Here is a 24,939-nt window from a genome sequence, read left to right on the forward strand (position 1 = left end):
CTCTGTCACCCAGGCTGGCGTGCAGTGGCGCGATCTCGGCTCACTGCAACCTCCACCTACCTGGTTCAAGCAGTTCCCCTGCCTCAGCCTCCCGAGTAGCTGGGATTACAGGCACCTGCCAGCATGCCTGGCTAATTTTTTTTTTTTTTTTTTGGTATTTTTAGTAGAGATGGGGTTTCACTGTGTTTTCCAGACTGGTCTCAAATTCCTGACCTCAGGCAGTCTGCCCACCTCGGCCTCCCCAAGTGCTGGGATTACAGGTGTGAGCCACTGCGCCCGGCCCAGAAATGCCAAACCTTTTTAAAGATGGTGCAACTTTGAGTCCGTGGCTTGACTATACAGGCTTTGAACTTCGTGGCATATTCACTTTGCCATATCTGCAGGAGAGCTGTTCTATTAGAAACGCCTCAGAGTTGCAGATATCACATGTGAATGATATGGTTACTTTAAGAAATGTCTGTATTGTATTTGAAGACTGTTTGTCATAAATCTGAAATTTGAATCTATGTATTTCAATTTGTTATGCTAAAAAGTCCTGAATTAGTGTAAAGATTTTTTTTTGTTATAATATTGTAATCTCAGTTCAAAAGTTAACTGAAAATATAAAACCCAAGTGATTTCTATATAGTAAATTGAACTGTAAAGGTTAAAAAAAAAAAAACCTAAAGGAATAAAGCTTGGCTACTCCATAGGCAGCGCAGCCCACATGGCTGAGTGTATTTATAGTTGTTTCTTGATTATATGCTAAGCAAGGGGTGGATTATTCATGAGTTTTCTAGGAAGGCGGTGGGCAGTTCCCGGAACTGAGGGTTCGTCCCCTTTTAGACCATATAGGGTAACTTCCTGATATTGCCATGGCGTTTGTAAACTGTTATGGCGCTGATGGGAGTGTCTTCTAACATGCTAATGCATTATAATAGGCATGTAATGAGAAGTGAGGATGACCGGAGGTCACTTTTGTTGCCATCTTGGTTTTGGTGGGTTTTGGCCAGCTTGTTTACCGCATCCTGTTTTATCAGCAAGGTCTTTGTGACCTGTATCTCGTGTTGACCTCCTGTCTCATTCTGTGACTTAGAATGCCCAACCTCCTGGGAATGCAGCCCAGTAGGTCTCAGGCTCATTTTACCCAGCTCCTATGCAAGATGGATTTGCTCTATTTCGAACACTTTTGATGCTTTGGCTGATTCCAACATTGTTTGGGTCTCAAATGTTCTTTCTTCTGAGGAGTCTTCTCTGACCACCCCCGCTTCCCAAGCCTGGTTTGGGCGCTCTGTCCCGGTGTTCCCATGGCAATCAGGAAACACATCCTCTCTGATCACACCGTCTACTTTATATTGGGATTTGATGGCTACCTGTGTGTTTTTCCCAACACACATTATCTGTGTTTCCCCAGTATGGAATACAATGCTGAGTTATGGAAGACAGTATTTTAAAAAGTTATTAGCCCGGCGTGGTGGTGTGTGTCTGTGGTCCTAGCTATATAGGAGGCTGAGGTGGGAGGTCAAGGCTACAGTGAGCCATGATCATGCCACTTGCCCTCCACTCTGGGCAAGATGGAGTAAGACCTCCATTTGTAAGGAAAAAGACAAAACAAAATGGGTCACTGAGCCAGTACTGTCACGAAAAGAACATTGATAGAGCAGCTGGGAGATGCAGGTATTGGAACCTGTTCTGGGACAAACTCTGGACCTTAGTTAAGTCATTTTCCCTCTCTGGGCCTTTTCTTTTTTTTCTTTTCTTTTCTTTTCTTTTTTTTTTTTTTTTGTATCTGTGAAGTAAGGAATCTATGCTAGGCGGTCCCAAGCTCCCTTCCAGTTGTGAGGTCCTGGGACCTGTCTTCTGAACCAAGGCTTCACTCTTCTCATCTCTCTTGACTTTCCAGGCTGTGAGGCCCCATCTTCTCCCTCTCCTTGACGCCCTTGTCTCTTCAGGATGTGTTGGGAAGCAGAGCCTGGCATCCTGCCTTCCACGGGGCTCAGCCACAGCCAGCAGCGGCCTTGGGTTCTCCTTGTGTCCAGGATGAGAACTCCTTGAAATTCTCTGTTGTCCTCCTCCTCATCTCATCTGTTTGCTGTCAGAACATTGCAAATGCTTCTCATGCTGCCTCTGTGTCTGAATTATTATGATATTCAATAGGGAGGCATTAAATCTACATGCTTCTGAGGCTGCACTTCCCCCAGTAGAAACAGGAGATGCCTGGCCGCCATGGTCCCCTCCCAGAATATACCCAGCCTCCACCTGCTCTGGGAGTGTTTAATCTTAACACCATGATTGCTCAAGTGTATCCCATATTCATTCAGCACATTTACTGAGCACCTACTATATACAGCAGGCATTGTTCTAGGTGTTTAGGACCCATAAAGAGCAAAGCAAACAAAATCCCTGCTCTCTAGGAGCTTGTGGACTCTTGAGCAAGCGTATAGAGGGGAAACCCATATAAATAAGAAATAAGGCCAGGCGCAGTGGCTCACACCTGTAATCCCAGCACTTTGGGAGGCCGAGACGGGCGGATCACGAGGTCAGGAGATCGAGACCATCCTGGCTAACCCGGTAAAACCCGTCTCTACTAAAAAAAATAAAATAAAATAAATACAAAAAACTAGCTGGGCGAGGTGGCGGGCGCCTGTAGTCCCAGCTACTTGGGAGGCTGAGGCAGGAGAATGGTGTAAACCCAGGAGGCAGAGCTTGCAGTGAGCTGAGATCGGGCCACTGCCCTCCAGCCTGGGCGACAGAGCAAGACTCCATCTCAAAAAAAAAAAAAAAGAAATATAGGTAAATTATATAATAAGCTACAAGGGGATAAGTGCTATGGAAAAAAGAAAAAATAAAGCAGGATAGCAAGGATGAAAGCCCCCTGAGAGTTAGAGATTGGAGTCAAGGCCTGGAAGAGGGTGAGGGAGTATATCTGCTCTTTGGAGGAATGTGTTCTAGGTCCAGGGCAGAGCTCAAGCACAGGCCCCAAGGTAGGAATGTGCAGAGTATACCTGAGGCACCGTGGGACCCAGCGTTGCCTGTGGACTCTGCCCATCAGGGTATCTGTCAGAGCACAATGCCTGGAGCTTAGTAGGCCCACCATTGATATTGGGGGTTAGCCTGCAGCCTGCTGGACCTGCAGCTGAATGGCCTATGACTTGTCTGAACAGTGCCACTTATTAAATCTAGCCTGGTCCTGTGGGAGGAGCTGGCAGGACTGAGTCTGATAATACTGTTTGCAACTTGCAACTTGGCTCATCGCTCATTAGCTTTGTGATCCTTGGCAAATTACTTAACCGCTCTGAGTTTCCGGCTCTTTATCTTTGAAGGAGGGCTCTGACCCGTGCCTCTTAGGGTTGTTGTGGGATTTGATGAAGTGACCGTGTGGAAGCAGCTAACTCAATGCATGTTGCAGCCGGGGTGCCTAATAATGTTAGTTCCAGTGAATCCCTTCCCCTGGTCTTTGGGCAAGGTATTTATTTTCTCTGAGCCTCAGTTTCCTCTTCTGGAAAATAGAGTATAATAGTCCCTGAGCTGCCTACTGCTTATGCTTTAGTAATTATCAAGTCTAACAATACAGATAATGGTACTTTATATATAGATGACAAGTTTTCAGGGGGGAGGGTCTGTGTGTGTATGTGTGTGAGAGAGAGAGAGCGTGCGCGAGAGAGAATGTGTGTGTGTGTGTGTGAGATTCTGTGTATGTGTGTACGGTTCTGTGACACAGGGTTTTTTAAATTATTTCATAAATGTTTCAAGAACAAGGATACTGAGGATACTGTGTTTTTTACAAGATCTTTTGCCTTGCACACATTAAGTGCTCAGTAAATCCTTGTTGAATGAATGAAAGAGCAGTGAGGAAAATGCTCTTTGCTAGATTAAATTTGCGGATCAGAAACAGTAGAGCTGTTTGCTTCCAGGCGGTGGGACTGTGGTACCCTTGTGAGTTATATTTATTGATAACTATGTGCCAGCCACTGTATCAACTATTTGCATGGCACTATTAACTATTTCTCGTTTGAAACTGCAAATAGCCCAGTGAGGTAGGTACTGTTATTATTCCTGTTTTACAGACAAGGCAGCTGAGGCTCAGAGGTTAATGTCTTGGTCACAGTTAGTAAGTGAGGAAGCTGGGATTGGAACCCAGCCTTCCAGAAGGAATACCTATGCCAGTTGCTCCAGAGGCTGCCTGGGATATCGCAGCCTCTTTCTGTGGCCTGATGTCTCAGGAGGAGGAGGTAGGATGTTCTTGCAGCCAGGCTGGGAGGAAAGTCCAAGGCTGTGAAGTCACTGCTCAGGTCATCAGTGAACCTTCCAGTAGAAGGGGAGAAGGCGAAGGGGTTGCCCTTCCTTGCCTGCAATAGACAGTGAGGATGATCAAAGACAAGGATTGTTCTCTGCCTTGTACTTGAATTTGTCCTTTTCCTTTTGGTCTTAGAGCATGTTAAGAACTTGGTGGAGATGGCTGGGCACAGTGACTCACGCCTGTAATCCCAGCACTTTGGGAGGCCAAGGCGGGCGGATCACGAGATCAGGAGATCGAGACCATCTTGGCTAGCACGGTGAAACCCCGTCTCTACTAAAAATACAAAAAATTAGCCAGGCGTGGTGGCGGGCGCCTGTAGTCGCAGCTACTCGGGAGGCCAAGGCAGGAGAATGGCGTGAACCCAGGAGGCGGAGCTTGCAGTGAGCCGAGATTGCACCACTGCACTCCAGCCTGGGCAACAGAACGAGACTCCATCTCAAAAAAAAAAAAAAAAAAAAAAGAACTTGGTGAAGATATGAGATCTTTGGTCCTTATGCTTCCTTCTTAGGTGCCTAAAACCTGAGGATGCATGTATGTATGGGTCTACATATATGTACATGCATCAATGATGTACATGTGTATGTACATATGTATGTATGGTATGCCTTGTATATGTGTATGTCTGTGTGGATGTGTGATATGTATATGCATATATGGTGTATAGTGCGTGCATGTGTATGTATGGTGTGTGTCTGTGTGTGTCTGTCCTTCAATACCAGTGTGAGGATCTGTTTCTCTGCAAAGCCCCTTCTGACCATGCCTTGCCAGTGCTGAGAGCTCTCAGCCTGGGCCCTGTTCCTTGACTGTGTGATCACGGTTCCCAGCCTGTGCTGGGTGACTGATGTCTGTGCCTGCCTCCCCTAACACAGTCAGCCCCTGGAAACAATATCTTGTGTCATATTAGTTTTCCTTTCATATGCAACAGCATGTGAATGCATGTTGAGTGTGTAGATGAACAAATGAATGAACTCTTGGATGGCCTCCATGCCACCACTGCCTACACTGACCTTGGTGAGCCTGTCGTCTACTCCTGATCACTCATGTTGGGGGCTTAATATCAAGAAGGCTGCCTTCCTATGGTTGGACCACCCGGGTGGGACTTCAATGCCAGAAATCCTTCGCATCCATGCGGACACGGGGAGCACCAGTGTCCCTGTGCATGGTTGGCGTAGGTGATCTCCCCTTGCTCTCAGATCTGTTGAGGGGCTGGGCTGGGCAGCCATCTGTGGTCTGGAAGCACTTTTCTTCTGTGGTTTCTGAGAGTTCCCTATCTGGCTCCCGCCTTCATGTTCCCTTGCCTGCTGGCTTCTCCTTGGGTCGGCTGGAAAACGAAAGCATTGGGAAGTTGCTCTTCCCTGTGGTTAATGTGTTCCATGCCTGCTGTGTCCCCCTGCGCTCAAGTTCCGGGCAATTACCCTCCTGCCGGGTTTTGTTGCTGAGCACAGCAGGTGGGCCTTGTTTGTAATTCACTTGCACCATTAACGCTGGGTTAGCACCATAAGGGCAACTGATCCATTCAGTGCCCCCAGCCCCAGATGCCATTCCATAGCAGGGATGTTAGTTGGCTTTGGGGGTCCAACTGATTCTCCAGATTAAGGCATTTGAGAGGTTTAATCCGTTGGCTGTCACAGAGCACTCACAATCATCCACACTAATGGAAAATCTGTACCCAAATACCAGTCTCCCCAAATCATGGTGATTTGGCTTTGGACAATAATAGCAGGAATCACAATAACAGCTGTCAAGCATTGAGCACTTGCTATTTGCAGACATACTGCTAAGATCGCAGCTAATCTTTGACAGCAACCTTAGGAATGTCTAGCATTTTCTCCGCTTTATGAATGGGGAAACTGAGGTTTCTAGAGGTTAATCACTTGTCCCAAGTCACATGACTGGTAGGTAAGCAGCACCCAGGCTCTGGGAGCTCTGTTTAAAACAGATGCAGAGCTTGTGCTGATAACCACTCCCTTGTACTGCCTCCTTCTGGGAGTTTTGTGAAGTTTTGTGAATGGAGGGAGTAGGGGGACATCTCCGTCTTGCCATCCTAATTATTTTTTTTTTTTGCTAGCATTGATATTAAGATGAGTCACTGAGTAGGGGGAAGATGAGTAGGATTAAAACATCCTCTGTAGGTTCACTTTTATTAATTAATCAATCATACACTCATTGAGCTCCAACTAGGTGGAAAACAATTGTCCCAGGTGCTTTGAAGAAAACAAAGATAAATCATTCATCTGTTCAATAAATCTGAGAGGTAGGGAGTCAGACATATCCTAGAACATAAGATGGGGGGTGAATTGGTGGGGCGTGTTAGAAGAAGAATGCTAGGAACTGACCAACCACAGGGGTCTGATTTAGAAAAAACCTTCCTTAATTCTCACTGCATGTTATCAAACCATTTTTCACGTGTAACATCCCCGATCATTGAACAGCCCAGTGAAGTAGGCAGGGCAGGTAGTATGTCTCCTATTTTATGGGAAAGTAAGGCACAGAGAGATTCAAGGATCTGACCACAGTTACCCAGGGAACAAGTGGCAAAACCGGATTTGAACACAGGCCTTCTGACTCCAAGTCCAGACCCTTTACTACAAAGACACTCCCATTAGAGTCTAACATTTGGGGATGGGTGGATCCAGACTCGTCAGTGTGTCTGATGTCCCACATCCTACGGAGACTGGCTCTGGACCTGCCAGGGCTCTGCTTGCCTTGGAGAACCACCATACGCTCCTACCCAATATGCAGCTGCTTGGACATTTTCTTTTCCAGTTTGTGGGAAAATGTTTGTGCTCTGCTGTTCCAGTGGAATCAGCCCAGTTCGCTTCAGGGTCAGTTTTCCCCACATTCACACTCCCCCCAGCATGTTGCTAGGTGTCTGTTAACTTCTCCAGGCCATCGGGCACCCTGTGGTCCCATGGATTTTTTGAGAGCACAGCTCTGGTCCTGGCACTCTCTTGCCCAGAAACTTTTAATGGCTATTTGTTGCCTGGAGGATAAGTCCCAAACTCCTTAACCATGGCATTTGAGGCCTTCCAGAATCTGACTGCAATATTTACCCATCTCTGGGCCCCTCAGACACAATAGACTCCTGCCAGATTTGGTTTTGTCACCATCCTTTGGACAGCCCTTGCTTTCTTTCCCCAGCACTTACCTGGAAGGTCTCCCTGCACCCAGCACATGCCTCGGGGCTCAGCGTGTGGCTCACATCTTCCAGGATTCTTGCTGCAACTGCCGGGGTCCGGGGATATTTTTCTGCCTGCTTTCCAGTGCTGTTCCTTGTTTTGTGACAGAGGCCACCCTGACTTGTGAAAGCGGCTTCACTGTGGCCGGGCATCCTGAGTTCCCGTAGCCTGTTTTACTCTTCACACAAGGACATCATACTTCTCCAGGGAGCTTCTTGAGGGAAGGCACCACCCCGAGGGTCCCAGTGGCCGCCAGTGCCCAGTGTGGAGCTGGGTGGGCCCCGAGCATGTGGGTACACTGGTGCAGTGCCATAGAGCTGTCAGATCTGCTCATGTGGCAGCCCCTTGTTGGAGGAGGTACAGTACCCACAGCCTTTCTCTCCCTTCTGGCCGCCAGAGCTGGGCTCTCGGGTGTATGTGCCCCCTCACCGAAGTCCCATCCTTGTTGAGAGCAAGGATGACCCACTTGCTTAGCTAGGGAGGTTGAGGATTTCCTCAAGGCTGCCCTGTGACTATAGAAGGGAGGGAGCCAAGCCTTCAGCCTCTGGACTTCTAACCCAGGGCCTGGAGACTAGCCTGGCTTTGCCTGTGGTTTCTGTGGCATCTCTAGGCCACTGGCAGAGGGAAGGTGATGGGCCCTAGACGGGCTCTCTTCTGTAACCTGTGTCAAATGCAGATGCCCAGGGCAGCCTCTGCATGGGGTGTCCTCTGCATGCCTGGCCTCCTTAGGAGACTGAACTTAGTGATTCCCTAGAGTTCCTCCTTTCCCGAAGGAGAGCCTGAGATCCAGCCAAGAACCAGAGCCTGGAGTCTTTGAGGTAAGAATCATGGCTGTAGATAGACTCAGGTGAACACTAGCTGTGGAAGGGGTGATCCTGGTTGGAGAAGTGCAGGTCTTGGGGTGAATTCCCAGGGTCAGCGCTGAGCTCTAGCTTTGCTCTGGGCAGCCAGAGCACAGGCTGCGGAGGAATGTTCCAGAGAGGCCACCAGAGACCTAGGCAGGCCCAGCATTCACTGAACACTTGAACCTGGACATAGGTGTATTAGCCTCACTCTGCAGAGGAGGGGATCCGGGCTCAGGGAGGTTAAGGAACAGGCCCAGTTCTTGGAGCTAGGTATTGAGAGAGTCAGGATTCTTTATTGTGTTTTTAATTATCAACCAGACTTTTTAAGTGAAAAAAAAAAAAACCAGTCTAACCTCTCAGTTAAAAATGCAAACAATAGAGAACACTGGAGAATGAAAAGCAAGTCTCCCTCCTACTCTGACTGGAGTCCTATATCCCCTCTCTGGGGGCAGCCAGCCAGCAGCCAGTTTCTCCTCCCTTGGCCCCCAAGGGAGCCTGGTGGCAGGGCCTTGCCCCCAGTGGATGGGAGTCAGTGCTAACTGGGCTGATGGAAGGGGAGGGGTGGCATGGGCCCTGCATGTGCCCTTAGGCAATTCCGAGAGACTCTTCTGAGCTTGGATGACTCTAGTAGCTTAGGTCTCTCTCTCAACCTTCAGCAGGACACTGCTCACATTGCTGTGGACCTATCTAGCTCTGCTGCCCTCTGCCCCACACCCCTGGGAGGGCTGAGGTGGGCTGGTTCTGGGTTTCTCTAAGGAATGCATGCATCCAGGGATAGCTCCTTTCTCACCTGCTCTGGCTAAGACTGAAGGAAAAAAAAATAGGGCCTACTTTCTGACGTTGGTGGATAAGACAACAAAAAGCGCTAATGTGCACCAGAAGTGACTGTGGACAGGACAGATGTAATGGGGTCTCCACTTGGGCATGCTGGAGCCAGGACAAGGGACAGGAGCTCTGTGTCTGTGCCCAGCAGCTCTCAGCCTCAGGACTTCCTCTTTGTCATGAACAGCAGTTCTAGTGCTTTCCTCTGGCTTTGACCTGGGTACCATCACCTGGGAGTCCAGCATAGCCCTCGCTGGCTTCAGATGGTGGCATTCTGCCTGCATGGCTCATTACACAGCTGCCACCCATCCCACCCTCTTCTCCAGGCTGAGAAGCCCAGCTCTTCTCAGTCTTCCTTAGGGAAGGTTGCAGCACACACACCCTCACTCCAATGCACAGACTGTCATCTGCAGAACTGCTCACCTCCTCCCAAACGCCCAGAGAGATGCCTTGCAGAGGAGAGAGGGTTATATTTATCTGGAGGTGATTAAAATGCTGTCCTTAAAAATTGTTCCCTCCTAGTTGGTCTTCTCTCCTGCTCACCTGATTCCTCTGTGGGCACCCCTTCTGCAAGATCTCTCTGCTCTAAGTGTGCTACCGACGGCTTCTGAACTGAGCTGTTTTGTTTCAAAGCCTTGGCTCATGTGGTCTTTGCCAGGAGCGCATGTCCCCCAGGGCCCAGCCTGGTGGCCTCAGATAAATGCCAGGAATATTTGTCACCATGCAGAGCCAGTCCTGCCCTTCCCATCCAGCTCTGTGGGCCTCATCTTCCACCTCCCATGGCTGGCAATGAGCTCTTCCTCCTCTCACCTCTGCCCACCTCACTTTCAGTGTACAGGAGATTGGAGCTGTGGGCTCCTTGCCTTTTCTGTGAAGGATGCTGAGTCCAGTTCAAGGTTCATAGAGAAAATCGGCCCTCAATGCAGAGCCTTATCCTAGACCAAGGGGTGCAGAGGGAGAGGGGACAGGTTTTTGTCCTTACGGATGCCACAGCTAATGAGGGAGACTGGAAATCCACACAGTAGATATGTAGAAAAGGAGCTCTGGCTTTGTGGGTTCAGCAGACTCCCTGCGATTTCTGAAACTCACTGTGTCATGTCCCGTCCTAGGCCTCTGCCCTCCTCATGTGTCGTTTTCTCCATCCTGGCCTCTTCCCTGTTGTTTGCATCCTCCCTCCCAGGACCTCGCTAACTCAATTCAAACATTTCATCCTCAGGGAAGTCTTCCCTCCCTGCTGCACTGAACCCTCCTGTTCATTTCCTTCACAGTCTGTAATTATGGCATCAAGATACCTGAATATCTGATTAGTGTTTCTTAATATCCCAGACTGTAAGCTCTATGAGGGCAGAGAATGTATGTATCCCGGGTCTGGAAAATTACCTGCCACACAGTAGACACTCAGTAGTATTCACTGAATAAAGTATAAATGTATAGTGGCATTAAGTGTGTGTATGTTCTTTGACCAGTCTTGGGTATGGGAACAACATAGATCCTTTGGCCACAAACGCACTTTACTCATTTGCAAAGTAATTCTACATCCATGATCTCATTGAATCCTATTAGCAACCCTGTAAGGACGATGGAACAAATGTCATTTCCCACCTTACAGCAGAGGAAATGGAAGGCCCAAGAGGTTATGTGATGGGTCCAAGGTCACACAGCTCTCTACTTGCAATCTGCTGATTTTTCTCCTCTGCCAGATGGACTGACTTCTTCAGGGAAAGCTTTGGGGATGGGGTTGATCTGGACCTGCACTTTGCAGGTCAGAGGGCTGTGGATTAATTCCAGCGAGCAGGCATGGGAGGCCATCTTATTGGGGAAAGATGAGGATGCCATCAGAGTGTCTGTGTACAAGGCTTGGAAGGAAGCACTGAATAGGGTGGAGAGATGAAAGGCAGTTCCCATTTACTGACTGCATTATACCTGAGGTCTCTTGAAGCAACATTTCCAGGGAGCCATTGTCTGCAGTTTTACAGTTGTGGAAATAAAGTTCTCAGAGGTTAAGCTGCCAGCTCAAGGATACATAGTGACAACTGGAATTGGAAGCCAGGGATATCTTATCATGTCTCTGGGGAGGGGCCATTGTTTAGAGGTGCATTAGGGGTCTGAAATCTGTGTGAAATGTAGAGAGGAAACAAGACTTGTAATTCCTCAATCCTCTTGCTCCTTAGTTTCTGAGCATTTGGCATGACTGTCTCTAGTCCTGTGGCCAGGTTCCTACCACGTACCCACAGTTGTAGTGCCCAGGGAACGTCCTCCCCTCAAGTCGGACCTGGGCTGGGTGGTCAGTGCCGCCGCTGCTCTTCAGTTTATTTAGGTGAGTCAGACCAGGTCCAGCTCCCAGCGTGAATGCTCATTACCCCTGGCTAACCTGCTGTGTCCTAATTCATCATAGACTCCTGGGAGCATCTCCTCATGGGAATTCCTAAGGCCGAGGACACCTGGGCTGGTCTTTTGGCTAAAGGGTACTCCCAGATGCATTCTTCTGTTGCCGGCCCCCTTATTCAGCAAGATCTGCTTGCATTTAACTTGATTTGTTCTCCAACATCATTATGATCGTCACATTCACATTCCTACATTTCCTCAAGTGCCAACTGCGTACTGGGTTCTGGGACATGCGGAGAAGGTGAGTGTAGTGAGTGATGGGTGAGAACAAGTTCCTGGAGCCAACGCCCAGTTCCTCCATTTCCCTGCTGAGTGACCTTGGCAAGTTACACAACCTCAGTTCCAGGTCTGCAGGTGGGGAGTACGGCAGTTAGGATGACAGTATCTGCTTCGCAGACTTCTCCTGAGGAGTAAATGAGTCTGAAGTAGTACTTTGCATATAGTAAATATTCAATAAAGATTATATTATCATAGAGTTCAGTTCTTACAACTGCAGAATTCCCAGAGCTTCTAAGAAACTTAGAGATCATCTAGTCTAATTCCCTCATTTTACAGAATAAGAGACTGCAGCTCAGAGAGTTGACTCCCAGAGCTGGTGAGCACCCAGGTTCCTGATTCCTGGAACAGTCTTGCATCCTGGCATCTCCCTGTTTGTTGTCAGGGAGAGAGGATACCTAGAAAGTGCTGCCCAACTGCATTAGGCCGCAAGGGTTGATTCTCCCTCAAGGAGGCCACAGAGGCTGAAGCAGACTCACTCGCCTGTCATGGCCACCCCCTACCCCTGCACACTCCATCCAGGCTACTGGCTACTGCTTGGAGTTTCTCCCAGCCAGGGGAGAGTCAGGACAGCAGAGAAGCTCACATCCATTTTTCGAGGAGCCTGGAGCGTCAGGAAGAGTAATCAAGATCTTGTTGCCCACAGTGGGGAAAGAACTTGTCATTCATCTGGCTGCCCCTCTGATTCCCTCTACCCTCCCCTCCACCCCACACCGACTGGTGGCTGTCAGCCTCCTCTCTCACCCACCTCAGAAAATCACAATTAATGATGTAGTAGCCCTGTGAGGATGAGAGACACCAACGGAGGGACTGCTGACAAGTCAGGAAAGGAGAGGCTATTTGCACAACTGGGCTGATGGAGTCCAGACAGCATGTGCACAGCCAGAGTACCATGAGTTGTCCGCAGGTGATGCCTGTCTGTGCTTATGAACTGGGTGCTGCTCATGAATCAACAAACATTTATTAAATTTCTAGTCAGTGTAGACATAATAGAACATGTGGCAGGTGATACATGCCCCAAAGAGATGTTCCCCTGCCTTAAAAAAATGCAAAGTGAAATATTCATTCATTCATTCATTCATTCATTCATTCATTCATTCATTCATTCATTCGACAGTCTGTGTAGCTGTTGCTTGCCAGGCGCTGTCCAAGGTGCTGAAGGTGAATAAGCATGTTAAAGCCCCTGCCCTTATGGGGCTTGTATTCAGAATACAAGCATGGAACCAGGGGGCCAGTCTCTTTCCACTGAGAGAGATGTTAGAGGATCTTCTAGCTTGAGGAAATGGATCCAGTCTTGCAATTGTAAAAAAGTGGAAATGAGTTTCCCCTTCTGGGAAAAGTGGAGACACCTGATTTTTGGTGTTAAGGTAAGGACACATCCTGAGCAGGTAAATGGTTAAGCAGAGGTGAGAACTTGGAAGCCTCAGCTCTAGGGTGCAGTGCTCACAGTGCATCTTTGAGGCCCTTGGGGGACAGCATGTGATTAAATGGTGCCCCATGAGTGGCAGACAGCGAAGGCTGGAGGGTCAAAGGAGGAGAGCCTGCGTGGGTAGAGAAATAGTACCTAGATTGTAAATTCCTCATCTTCAGTGTCACCAAATACCACTCACATGTAAATACTTTGCAGTTGACAGAGTGTTTCCACATATGTTCTCTGATTGGACTCTTTTATTATTCCAACAGATACTTTCTGAGTGCCTACTATGTGCCAGCCTGTGCTAGGCACTGAGGACACAGGTGGAAAAGCCCGAATTGCTCCCTGCTCTCCTGGCGCTTATCACCCCGGAGGTAGGCACTGCCATTCCCATGTTACTGGCGGAGGAAAAGGCAGGCTCTGAGGGGGGCAACTGCTCACGAGCATTCATTGTAAGGCGCAGAGCCAGACCGAGCCCAGCTTCTGTCCAGTCTGGGCCTTCCCTCTGCACTCAGGATCAGCAAGGCTCCTGTCGGGTGTCGAGAGCAGGAGTCTCAAATAGATGGGAATTTCTGTTTTTGAACTCTCTGTCTTCCAGACTACCTAAAATATGGGATTGAGGCCCAACTCTGTCTAGGTGGGGACTGTCAGAGGCCCTCTGAGGTTGGAAGCTGTACTGACATACCTGCTTTCAATTCTGCCAACACTGCTGAATTCAACTGTAGTCAAAGCAGGGGCCTAGGATTTGTGATTGCATATGATTAGACACATACTTCAATTTGAACCCAGCATTGCTGTTTTTGTTGCATGAGCTTGGATAAGTTACTGAGCCTTTCTGAGCCTCAGCTTCCTCATTTGTGAAATGGAGATGCAATGCCATTTACAGGGTGAGTACACGGTTGTGAAGAGTTAGCATTTATTATTATTATTATTATTATTATTATTATTATTATTATTATTATTTGAGACAGTATCTCGCTTTGTCACCCAGGCTGGAGTGCAGTGGCGCGATCTCTGCCCACTGCAACCTCTGCCTCCTGGTTCAAGCGATTCTCCTGCCTCAGCCTCCCGAGTAGCTGGGATTACAGGCACCTGCCACCACAACTGGCTAATTTTTGTATTTTTAGTAGAGACAGGATTTCACCATGTTGGCCAGGCTGGTCTCAAACTCCTGACCTCACGTGATCCACCCACCTTGGCCTCCCAAAGTGCTGGGATTACAAGTGTGAGACACCACGCCTGGCCAGTATTTATTATTGAGTGCTTACTCCAAGCAGCAGTGCACAGCATCTTATTATGCAATCCTTATAGCAATTCCATGAGGGAACTATTATCATCCCCATATTACAAATGAAGAAGTCAAGGTTTAGAGATGTTAGCTGACTTGCCCAAGGTGTGCAGCTAGTACATGGCAGTGTATGACTCAACCCCGTGTTCTTACCCGTGGCAGCCAGACCAAGCTTCAGGCACAGAATCAGAGGGCAGTACACATTTGCTTCCCTCCCCTTCTCAGCATATATTATCATGATTCCCCTTTGCCTGCCTCTGCGGCATTATGTCTCCTTAGCTTGTTTGTTTTAATTACGGTGCATATATAACATGCCCACACCAAACTGGGAATTTATTTCATATTGACCCCATCTGTTCATTTATTCATTCAGCCAATATTATTGGAGCACCTACTGTGTGTCAGATAGGGTGCTGGGTACTTGGTGCTGTCCAGACAGCATCAGTGTCCTAGGTAGGATGTGTGTCCCAGTGAGGCGTGTTAGGGTATGGTGGCAGCAGATGGGGAGGGGATCACAGAAGCCTCAAGGGGAGGCGATGAGCTGAACCTGGAACACACAGCTTGCAGTCCATCAGGGGATGGGACTGCATTACAAGCAGAAGCACCTGCAGCGGGCAGAGGGCACAGTGAAAGTACACAACTTTTGTTGGGGAGTGGGGCTTTGGCTCTGCTGGGGTATCAGGTGCCGTAGGGTACAGGGTAGGGACAGGTGAGCAGGGCCAGATCATGGGAGGGTTTATCTGTTAGAGTGAGGGGATTGCCCTGATCTGCTGTGCAATGGAGAGCTCCCCAAGACTTTGGTGCAGGAGTGAGTCATTATCAAGTTTGTATTTCTAGGGCTGGGCGCGGTGGCGCAAGCCTGTAATCCCAGCACTTTGGGAGGCCGAGACGGGCGGATCACGAGGTCAGGAGATCGAGACCATCCTGGCTAACACGGTGAAACCCCATCTCTACTAAAAAATACAAAAAACTAGCTGGGCGTGGTGACGGGCGCCTGTAGTCCCAGCTACTCGGGAGGCTGAGGCAGGAGAATAGCGTGAACCCGGGAGGCAGAGCTTGCAGTGAGCTGAGATCCAGCTACTGCACTCCAGCCTGGGTGACAGAGAGAGACTCCGTCTCAAAAAAAAGAAAGTTTGTATTTCTGTAACAAGCTCCTGGCTACTATATGGAGAACCAAATGGAGAGAGAAAGACCAGAGGATGGGAGCCCGAATGAAGATGCTATTGCAGAGATCCCGGTTGTTGCTGACAAATGTCTGTACTTGGACAACCGGTGGTGATGGAGAGAAAAGTGTGGTATTTAGGAGGCAGTGCTGTCAGAATCTGGGGACTTATTAAATGTAGGGGTGTGGGGACAGAGAAATCTAGGCTCTCAGCCTTCTGACTTGGGCGACTGGTGGATTGTGGTGCCACCTACTAAGAAGAAGTAGGAGGAGGAGCAGGTGGCGGGCGAGACTACACCTTCTCTTTAGGACAAGGTGTTTGTGACGTGCTGTGGGATCCCCAGGTGGAGATGTCATGAGGCAGGTGTGCAGTCATAGTGTTCTGGGCTTGAGCTGTCGATGGCAATGCCACAGCATGCAGGTAGGTGGAGGAGAATATACCATGGGCAGGGGAGAAACCCCTCATGGAGGGTGATGGTCGTGGAAAGAGCATCTTGGTGCTCTAACTTCAGGATAATTTCTTTTCTTGCCCCTGAATTATTAAAATATTTTCAGTTAATGAGGGATGCACTGTTAGTTCCTAAGACTAGATTTATCTGAATGTTAAGCTGAAAATAAGACCCCAAATGTCTTTGTGTTTTTTGATGAAGAATCTAAAAGCTTCATCTTTCTGCTCTGTAGCAGTTAAGATAGAAAAGCTAGTGGAGTGAGAGACCTGTCGAGCCTTGGCTCCGCCTCCAGACAGTTGTGTGACCTTCAGCTAGGCACGTATCTTTTCTTGAGCACAGCTTCCTCATCTGTAATAGAGCTTGTTCTGTGGAATAACTATGATAAAGACTGTGCAAAGAATTTTGCAAGACACTGAGCCTTACAGACATGCAACATGGTGGCTCTTTTCATTCTTGTAAGGTTTAAGAGGAAATTATTTCTCATCACTGTGTCTAGGGGGTCACAGAGCTGAGGCCCAAGAGCAGCCCAGGACCTGAGCCACTGTCATGCTTAAATGTAGTCTCAGCCGGGCGTGGTGACTCTCTCCTGTAATCCCAGCACTTTGGGAGGCTGAGGCAGGTGGATCACCTGAGATCAGGACTTCAAGACCAGCCTGGTCATCATGGTGAAGTCCCATCTCCACTAAAAAATTAGCCGGGTGTGGTGGTGGGCACCTGTAATCCCAGCTACCTGGGAGGCTGAGGCAGGAGAATTGTTTGAACCTGGGAGGTGGAGGTTGCAGTGAGCCAAGATTGCGCGCCACTGTACTCCAGCCTGAACAACAGAGCAAGACTCCATCTCCAAAAAAAAAAAAAAAAAAAAAAAAAAGTTTCCAGGATCCACCGGTGTTTGGGGCCGTGAGCAGCTACACTCAGTTCCTCAGGCCTGCACGAACTGAACTGAGTGTAGTTCTGTCATCAGATACAATTTACACAGGGTAATCTGACACCTGTTTAGCAGTCTGCATAATAATTATGGTGCAGCATGCTGATCAGGCATAAATGGAAGGCATTTGAGGTAAGTGATTGTATTTAGTAGTACTTTTATATAGCCTAATCAGATTATTACAGTTTTTTTCTCCTTGTTCATTTATCCACTCAACAAATATTTATTAAGGCTGTATAATATACCAGGCACTGTTCTAGGCCCTGGGGATATAGTCCAAACAAGATTCCTGTCCTTGCCCCACCTCTATTGAGCTAAAATTCTAGTAAGGAGACATAAAATCACTGAATAACCAACTTTATCCATAATGAGTAAGAATGTCTGGCTTCTCCTGAGACTGTGTTTGCTTTAATCTATCCCTGCACCAACACCCATGAATTAAAGAACAAAGATTCTGGGCCTGATTTGCCAACAGCGGAGTTGCCTTCACCCCCATCCTTTACTCTTTATCTTCCTCTGTCTACCCCTAGCAGGCGATTGCTTGAGGCCTTCCTTCCATTCATTGAACAAATATGTGCTATGCACCTATTATGTATAAATAGACTCTGGGGATGCAACAGGAACTTGGACACAGTCCTTTCCCTTAAGGAGCACATACTGATCCCAGGCATAGATGCATAAAGATAACAACAGTGGCAGGAAAAGTGCTGCTCTCAGAGCCGTGCCAGGGTGCTGATGGCTCACAGAGAGGCCCCATTCTGGCCATGGCAGGGGCGAGCAGAGGGGTGTTCTTTGGGCAGAAGGGATGCCCTGTGCACAGGAAGTGGCAAGGCTCTGAGTGTAGATGACATGTTGAGTATGCTGGGGGAGGTGGGGTGTCTCTGAACAAAATTTTTTTCTGAGGCATAACACACATAAGGAAAAGTGCACACATCATAAGTTTATAGCTCAGTGAGCTTTCACAAAGTGAACACAGCTCTGTAACCAACACTCAGCGTGAAAACCAGAGAACATCACCAGCACCGGCGAGTCCCCTCCTGTCCCCTGCCAGTCACCACCCTAACCATGAAACTGGACTTCCAACAGCACAGAGTGGTTTGGTCTATTTTTACACTTTATATAGACAGAATTATTCTGTCTCTAGAATGTGTAATCTTTTGTACCAGTCGTTTTTGCTAAATCTTTTATTTATGACATTCATCCATGCTGTTGCATGTAGTTGTTGATTATTCATTTTCATTTCTGTATAACATTCCACTGTGTGCATATATATTTCTCCATCATGCTGCTGGATATTTGGGTAGTTTCCAGTTTGGGGAAACTGGAAACCACCAGAGTGCTGCTATGGACATTCTAGTGCATGGCTTTGGTGATCATATACCTGCATTTCTGCTTGATATATACCTAGGAATGGAGTCAGTGGGTCATTAGGCTAGATGTAAAGCTCTAATAGACCAGTTTTCAAAGTACTTATTTCAATTTACACTCCTACTAACACTGCATAAGAGTTCCAGTTTTTCCACATCCTTGCTAACACTTACTGTTGTCTTTTATTCTTTTTTTTAAAAATCATTATGGTGAGTACAGTGGTTATATTATTGTGGTTTAAAATTTCATTTTCTTGATGCTTAATGAGGCTGAGCACCTTTTCAAATGTTTGTAAGCCATTTGGATATCTTCTTTAGTAAAGTGTCTGTTCAAGCCTTTGCCCATTTTCCTATTGGATTGTTTGTCTAGGGGATGGAGGATGAAACTTTTTTTTTTTTTTTTTTTTGAGACAGAGTCTCGCTCTGTCGCCCAGGTTGCAGTGCAGTGGCATGATCTTGGCCCACTGCAAGCTCCACCTCCGCGGTTCACACCATGCTCCTGCCCCAGCCTCCTGGGTAGCTGGGACTACAGGTGCCCGCCACCACGCCCAGCTAATTTTTTGTATTTTTGGTGGAGATGGGGTTTCACTGTGTTAGCCAGGATGGTCTCGATCTCCTGACTTCGTGATCTGCCCGCCTTGGCCTCCCAAAGTGCTAGGATTACAGGCGTGAGCCACCGAGCCCGGTGGAAACATGTTAATGCTACTCTCCCAACCCAGGCACCTGGGATTAGCATATCCAGGTGCTCATCAGCTGCACCCTCACCCCAGTGAAGCAAGCAGAGCTGGTTATCGGCAGACTCTGGTTCTCAGTAGGGGCCAAGGCATGGGCTGCCTTGGGGAGAGGCAGCCCCTGCAAGGTTCTGGATTTGACATCAGAGGCCCACCCACCTCAGGAAGGAGGAGAGGGATTGGTAGAGGATGGGGGTGGGGCTGGTTTTCAGGGGTAGTGGAGCAGATGTGGAAAGCAGCTGATAACCTGGGAGGTGTGTGTCTGCCCTCCATATTTGCTGGGAACGGACCTCTCCCATCTGGGCCAGGGAGGACCTGACATTTGTGTAGCACCTCCTTTAGGCCAGACCCTGAGCATGGTGGCTTCTCCGATGTTACCTTGATTCTTCTTTAGTTCAACTCCACCAGGAGGGGTTGTTATACCACTTTTACATGTGAGGATACTGAGCCAAGACACAGAGGGGCCCTCATGAAGGCCACACAACGGGCGATTAGAGGAGCTGGCCTTGAACCCAGTTCCCTCTCACACCTCTCCTCAGTGTGCAGTGCCTGTGCTGCATTTGGGGCAATGGAGTAACCCTCCCATCTCTCCCATCCCTTCCTCTTCTGCTCACCCATGGCTCCAATTCCTTAAGAGCAGATGAGGTTTTGTTTGTTTGTTTGAGATAAAGGCTCACTCTGTCGACCAGGCTGGAGTGCAATGGCGAATAGCGCGACCTCAGCTCACTGCAACCTCTGCCTCCTGTGTTTGAGTCTGTGCCTCAGCATCCCGAGTAGCTGGGATTACAGGCGTGCACCACCCCGCCCACCTAATTTTTGTATTTTTAGTAGAGACGGGGTTTGCCATGTTGGCCAGGCTGGTCTCGAACTCCTGGCCTCAAGCGATCCACCCGCCTTGGCCTCCCAAAGTGCTGGGGTTACAGGCGTGAGCCACTGTGCCTTGTTGAGAGCAGATGAGATTCTTCATTTCTAATGGCACGCCATGAATCATCCAACCACAGTTACAGCAACCTGCCCCATGTCAATCACAGAGCTGAAGTTAGAACCTGAGCCTTCTTTGAGCCCAGTGTGTAGGGAGGAAAGACAAAGGGGCCTCTCCGGCTCCATGACTTTCCCTGGTAGCTGGGGGTCACTGGGATGGTGGGGCAGCTGCCTAGCTGGAGCCTGGGACTCACGTGCCCCCCACCCCCTCTCTCGCAGAGTTATGTCATGCCCAGGCCAGCAGGGGGCTCCATGAGGATTCATAGAAGATGCCCCGCGTCTCGGCGCCTTTGGTGCTGCTTCCTGCGTGGCTCGTGATGGTCGCCTGCAGCCCGCACTCCTTGAGGATCGGTAAGTGTGGTCTGGCTCGGGGCAGTGCCCCCATCCACTATCCCAGGTGTCCACAAGGGACATGAGAGTGCTGCACAGGACCTGGGGAAGCCGCCCAGCCTGTGCACTGTGCCCTCCCTAAGTGTGGCTGGGGTGAAGATGCAGGTGGTGGGGGTGGAGGCAGCTGACAGGTGACCACTCAGATCTGGTCAACCTCCCGGCTCCCCGGCCACTGGAATAAAGATGCTGATAACTTCCTGGTGCAGTCAATGTAGGTTCAGCCTAGCTGGTTAAGAGGCAGCTGTTGGGGAAGAAGGAGGGTGAGGATGGCCATGGGGATTCCAAATCTAGGGCTGGAGATAGGAGAAGAGGTCCCTTCTTTCCTGTGGTCAGTCCAAGAGGGCTTCCTGGAGAGCATGCTATGTCCACAACTTGGAAGAAGCCAGGAGTCTGCTGGGGTGGCCTGGCTGCTTGGAAGGGTCCTTGACATTGGATCTGCTTGCTGTGGCCTGGCTCTGAGAGGGAGGGCAGGGTCATGTGAATCTCTCCCTTGCCTTGTTGCTGTGGGACGCCCACTCTAGGTGTGGGCAGGCGGGCTTCCATTGAGCCCTCAGCACCCCATCCCTGGAGGGGCGGGCCTGGGAAGTTGGGTGCCTCCTCCCTGCCAGGACTGAACAAGCCTTGTCAACTGCAGGTTGAGACTCTCCAGATCCTGGGTCCTGTGGACACAGCCAGCCACAGGGACAAGGACACAGTTCAGTCCAGCAAGCACAGCGTGTTCATCTGATGGCCCAGCAACACAGAACCCATGGAATTAGGACAGATGTGGGGTGTTGGGGATCAGGGGTGTCTGTGTGTTCATGGAGGGATGAGGGTTAGTATGGACAGGTGGGTGGAGCACAGCAGTGACAAACCCAGAAAGGTAGGTTGATGGCCACGAGACGACCCATCCAACAGCAGGGCCCCAGGGGTAGGGTTAAGTGACAGCCCTAGAGGAACTCAAATGCCAGGCAGGTTACCTCAAGGGACAACCACACGAGGCCCCTCTTCCCACACTGTGGATGGGGATAGGGGTGGGGTTGGGAGAAAAGGCAGGAATCTAGATCTTAAGTCGGAGCCTGAAAGCGTTAGACCCTGACTTAGAGCAAAGATGGCATGATGCTGAATCTCAGGGAGTTGACTTAAAGCTCCCAAATTCCTCCAGCTGCATTCAGGTCAGTGTGCTGGTGATGGTCAGGAGGCCATGGTGTGGGCAGAGGTGGGCGAGCCTTCGAGACCTGGCTAGGCCAGGTATCACAGGCCAGAAGCCCAGTCTGCAGCTCTGTGAGCTGCTCCGTTTTACCTTACGGGCACAGTTTTTCATGCAAATGCAGAGGAGCTGATTGGAATCAGAAACGTGGACAGGTGACTCAGTTCTCCCCTCTCACCCTGCCCTTGACACACTGCTCTGCATGCTTAAAAAAAAGAAATTAAAAACCAAAATTTTCCTTCCCTCTTCTCCATTCATTTTTACAGAAACTTCAAAACCTAATTCAATTCTGCTTAGCAGCAATGCAAAACGGTTTGTATCCTTAAGATGTTTAATTTATATGATGCCTATAGTTATTCGGCGTTTACTGTGAGGTTTTCTCCCCCTCTAAATGAGTGAATAAAGTAGCAACCCATCAATTTCCATTTGTCGCTAATGGGAAGCGGAAAGGAATTGAGGCAGAATCGGCAGCGCCTCATGGCCTCGCCTCTCCTGACACTTGTGCTCCGAGAGGGAAGCAGAAAGCGGAGCTGACAGGTCCCTCTCTTGGCTGCCACAACAGAGGGCTTCAAAGGGACCCCTCGTGCTCCCAAACCCATACTCTGAACAATGCTTGTTCAGTTCTTTCAAGACTGCTGGCCCTCAGTTTTGGTTCATGCTAGGCCACTTCCAGCCACTTTCCAGCCAGGGGCACTGCTGGCTGGCAAGGTCAAACTGGGCCTAATCTCCTGCAGAGGCCAGGAAGCAGAGTTAAGCCAACAGAAAGAGAAGGAAAGAAAAACGCAAACAGCAGTGCCAGGACCCGTTCTTCCTGTCTCCTTGGTTAGCCTGAGTGCCAGGAGCTTTTCAAAAGTCTCCCAATCCTTATGGATGGAAAGTTGCTAATTACGTGGACTCCAGAGGGGATGTGGAGTAGGGCAGGGATGGGAAGAGAAGTGGGTCAAGAAAACACAAGTAGCTGTGCTGAGCAGCAGGCAGCCTTGCACGCAGATGGGCTGGGCTGGCGTTAACTGTGATGGGTTCTCGGGTCCTTGAGAGGCTTATGGGAAGGGAAGGGGCTGCTGCGCCTCTCGCCTTCCCCTTGGGTCACTTTTCCTTGCATTTGGGTTTTTCTGGGATTTTCCCCAACCCCAGCCTCAGAATGCGTGGCTCTCCGAATGGGGCTGCATGAAGAGACCAGGAATCTGAGAGATAAATCGCCCTGTTTGCTCCATCCTCAGCCCCACTTGTCTGCTGGTGACAATATGGATGTTTGGAAAGAGGCAGCTGAACCCATTACCCTGCCTTGTGACGGCTGTTTTTCATTCAAGTGAGGCACAGGGCAGGAGATACAGCCAAATTGTCTATTACAGTGTTTGGTGTTTACCCCTCGAATGAGGTTTTGGGTAAAAGAAAGGGATTTTATTTATGGCTGTGAGGCTGGCTGAATAAATTCCCCAAACTCTCACACATATGTCAACCCCTTCCGTCATCTATCTTCTGAAAATATTTTCTGATTTTGCTTCTGTCCCTCTGGGTCCCCTGAGTGATGACTGTGGAGCTACAAGTTAATAAATGCCCTGAGAAGACCCCACCCCATCTTTGCGCCCCCTTCATTACTTAAAGAGACCAGAAAGCGTTGTCATTCTTAGATTCAGAAGGGACTATAAGGATTCATTATCTAACCTGCTCATCTTGCAGATAAGGAAACAGGGCTGCAGCGGGCGGTGGTTTGGCCAAGGTCACCTGGCAAGTAGGGGCCTGGGTGGTGGCAGCTGGCAGTGGTGCTGGCATCCTTGACTCCTCTTCCAGTGCTCTCTTCTCCATGCACCCATGGCCTCCCTTAGCTTCTGAGAAGCAGAATCACCTTCAACAGTATGTGAAGGTTATATTCTCCTACAGTTTTCTCCATTCCTGTTCAGAAAACATTTCAGACATTAGCAAATGTGTTACCCTTGCCCCTAACACCTCGGGACTCATTAAGTATTTGTTAACTGAATGAATGCTAGGCTCCAAGCCTATCTCTTGTTACTCCTTCCTTGGCTCTGTTGTTACTCCTTCCTTGGCTCTGTATTTTAGCTACACTAAACCATTCCCTGTGAGCCAAATATGCCAGGAAGATTTACTCTCAGCTTTACCTATTCCCTTGCTATCCCTATAGTGCTCTTCCTCCCATTCCATCTTCTCTGCCTGGAAAACAAATCCAACTCCTCCTTCTACTCCTCTTCTTTTTCTTTGTCTTCCTCCTCCATCACCATCAGCTTAAATGGCTCTTCCTCTGCAAAGTCCTTTCCCGTTATCATCCTGTCCATAAGAGGGAGAATTCATCTTTTTCCTACCATTGCCCCATTCCCCCAGCACATAACATCTGTTCCAGCACTTGCCATGTTATATTCTAAAGATTATAGCACTTTCCCACTAGACTCTGAACTCCATGGGAGAGTGACCCCCTAACACAAGGGCCCAACACATGGTACAGAGAAGTGTATGGCTCCAGCTCAATGAATGTGATGGATAGATGAATCCATGGTCCTTGCAAGACTGGGTTTTCCAATAACATGTTTGGTACCATTGTTTTAAATGGCACTGTCTTACCTATGCATAAAGAGGTAAACTTATTGGAGAAAGTAGAAGAGAAAGGAGAAAGAGGAAAAGGAGAAAATGTTCATCTACCTGTCTTACTTAAAAAAGAATAGGAATGGGCTGAAGATCCTGGTTGGGTTCTAATGAAAGCTTTGGCAGTAATAATAAACTCAATGGTACAATTATTCATTCATTAATTAACTCAACAAATATTTATTGAATGCTATGTGCCAAGCACTGAGGATGCAGTGCTACACAATAATAGCCAAAATAATAACTCCCATTCTTTGCCTGGCACTGGGCTAAGTATTCCCCATATCTCAGCCAGTCTCATTGGAACAAACAATCCCCTGTTATAGATGAAGAAACGGAGACTCAAAGAATTTAAATAACAAATCTAAGGTCACATAGCTACTGAAATTTGAACCTGTCTCCAACGCTGTCTCTTCCTGCTCTTCTAGAGCTGATGAACCCCGGAAGCATTTGGGATATCTCATTATCACAGCCATCACATTAAATATATTGTGTTCTGCTGGTAAGGAGCTGAAAGATGGAATCATCATTGCTGATATACTTTCTTGCTCTTTTTTGACACTTTTTTACCTCCAAAGCATTTCTTAAAGGGCACAAAGTCTAGTTGAGAGATGAAGAAACTGAGGCATGGGGATTTCAGGGCTCAGTCCGGGGGGAAAGGG

General features: G+C 48.7%; 1 protein-coding gene across 1 annotated transcript in view; it reads left to right on the forward strand.

The window, feature by feature from the left end:
- GRIK4 (glutamate ionotropic receptor kainate type subunit 4) overlaps nt 1-24,939 on the forward strand; it is a 436,221-nt gene that overhangs the window by 76,554 nt on the left and 334,728 nt on the right. Inside the window, exon 2 of the mRNA XM_010357001.2 lies at nt 20,323-20,454. Coding sequence (XP_010355303.1) covers nt 20,373-20,454 — 82 coding nt within the window. The 5' untranslated portion in view covers nt 20,323-20,372. The remainder of the gene's footprint in view (nt 1-20,322; nt 20,455-24,939) is intronic.

Source organism: Rhinopithecus roxellana, chromosome 15 (assembly GCF_007565055.1).
Source record: "Rhinopithecus roxellana isolate Shanxi Qingling chromosome 15, ASM756505v1, whole genome shotgun sequence".
Taxonomy (NCBI): Eukaryota; Metazoa; Chordata; class Mammalia; order Primates; family Cercopithecidae; genus Rhinopithecus; species Rhinopithecus roxellana.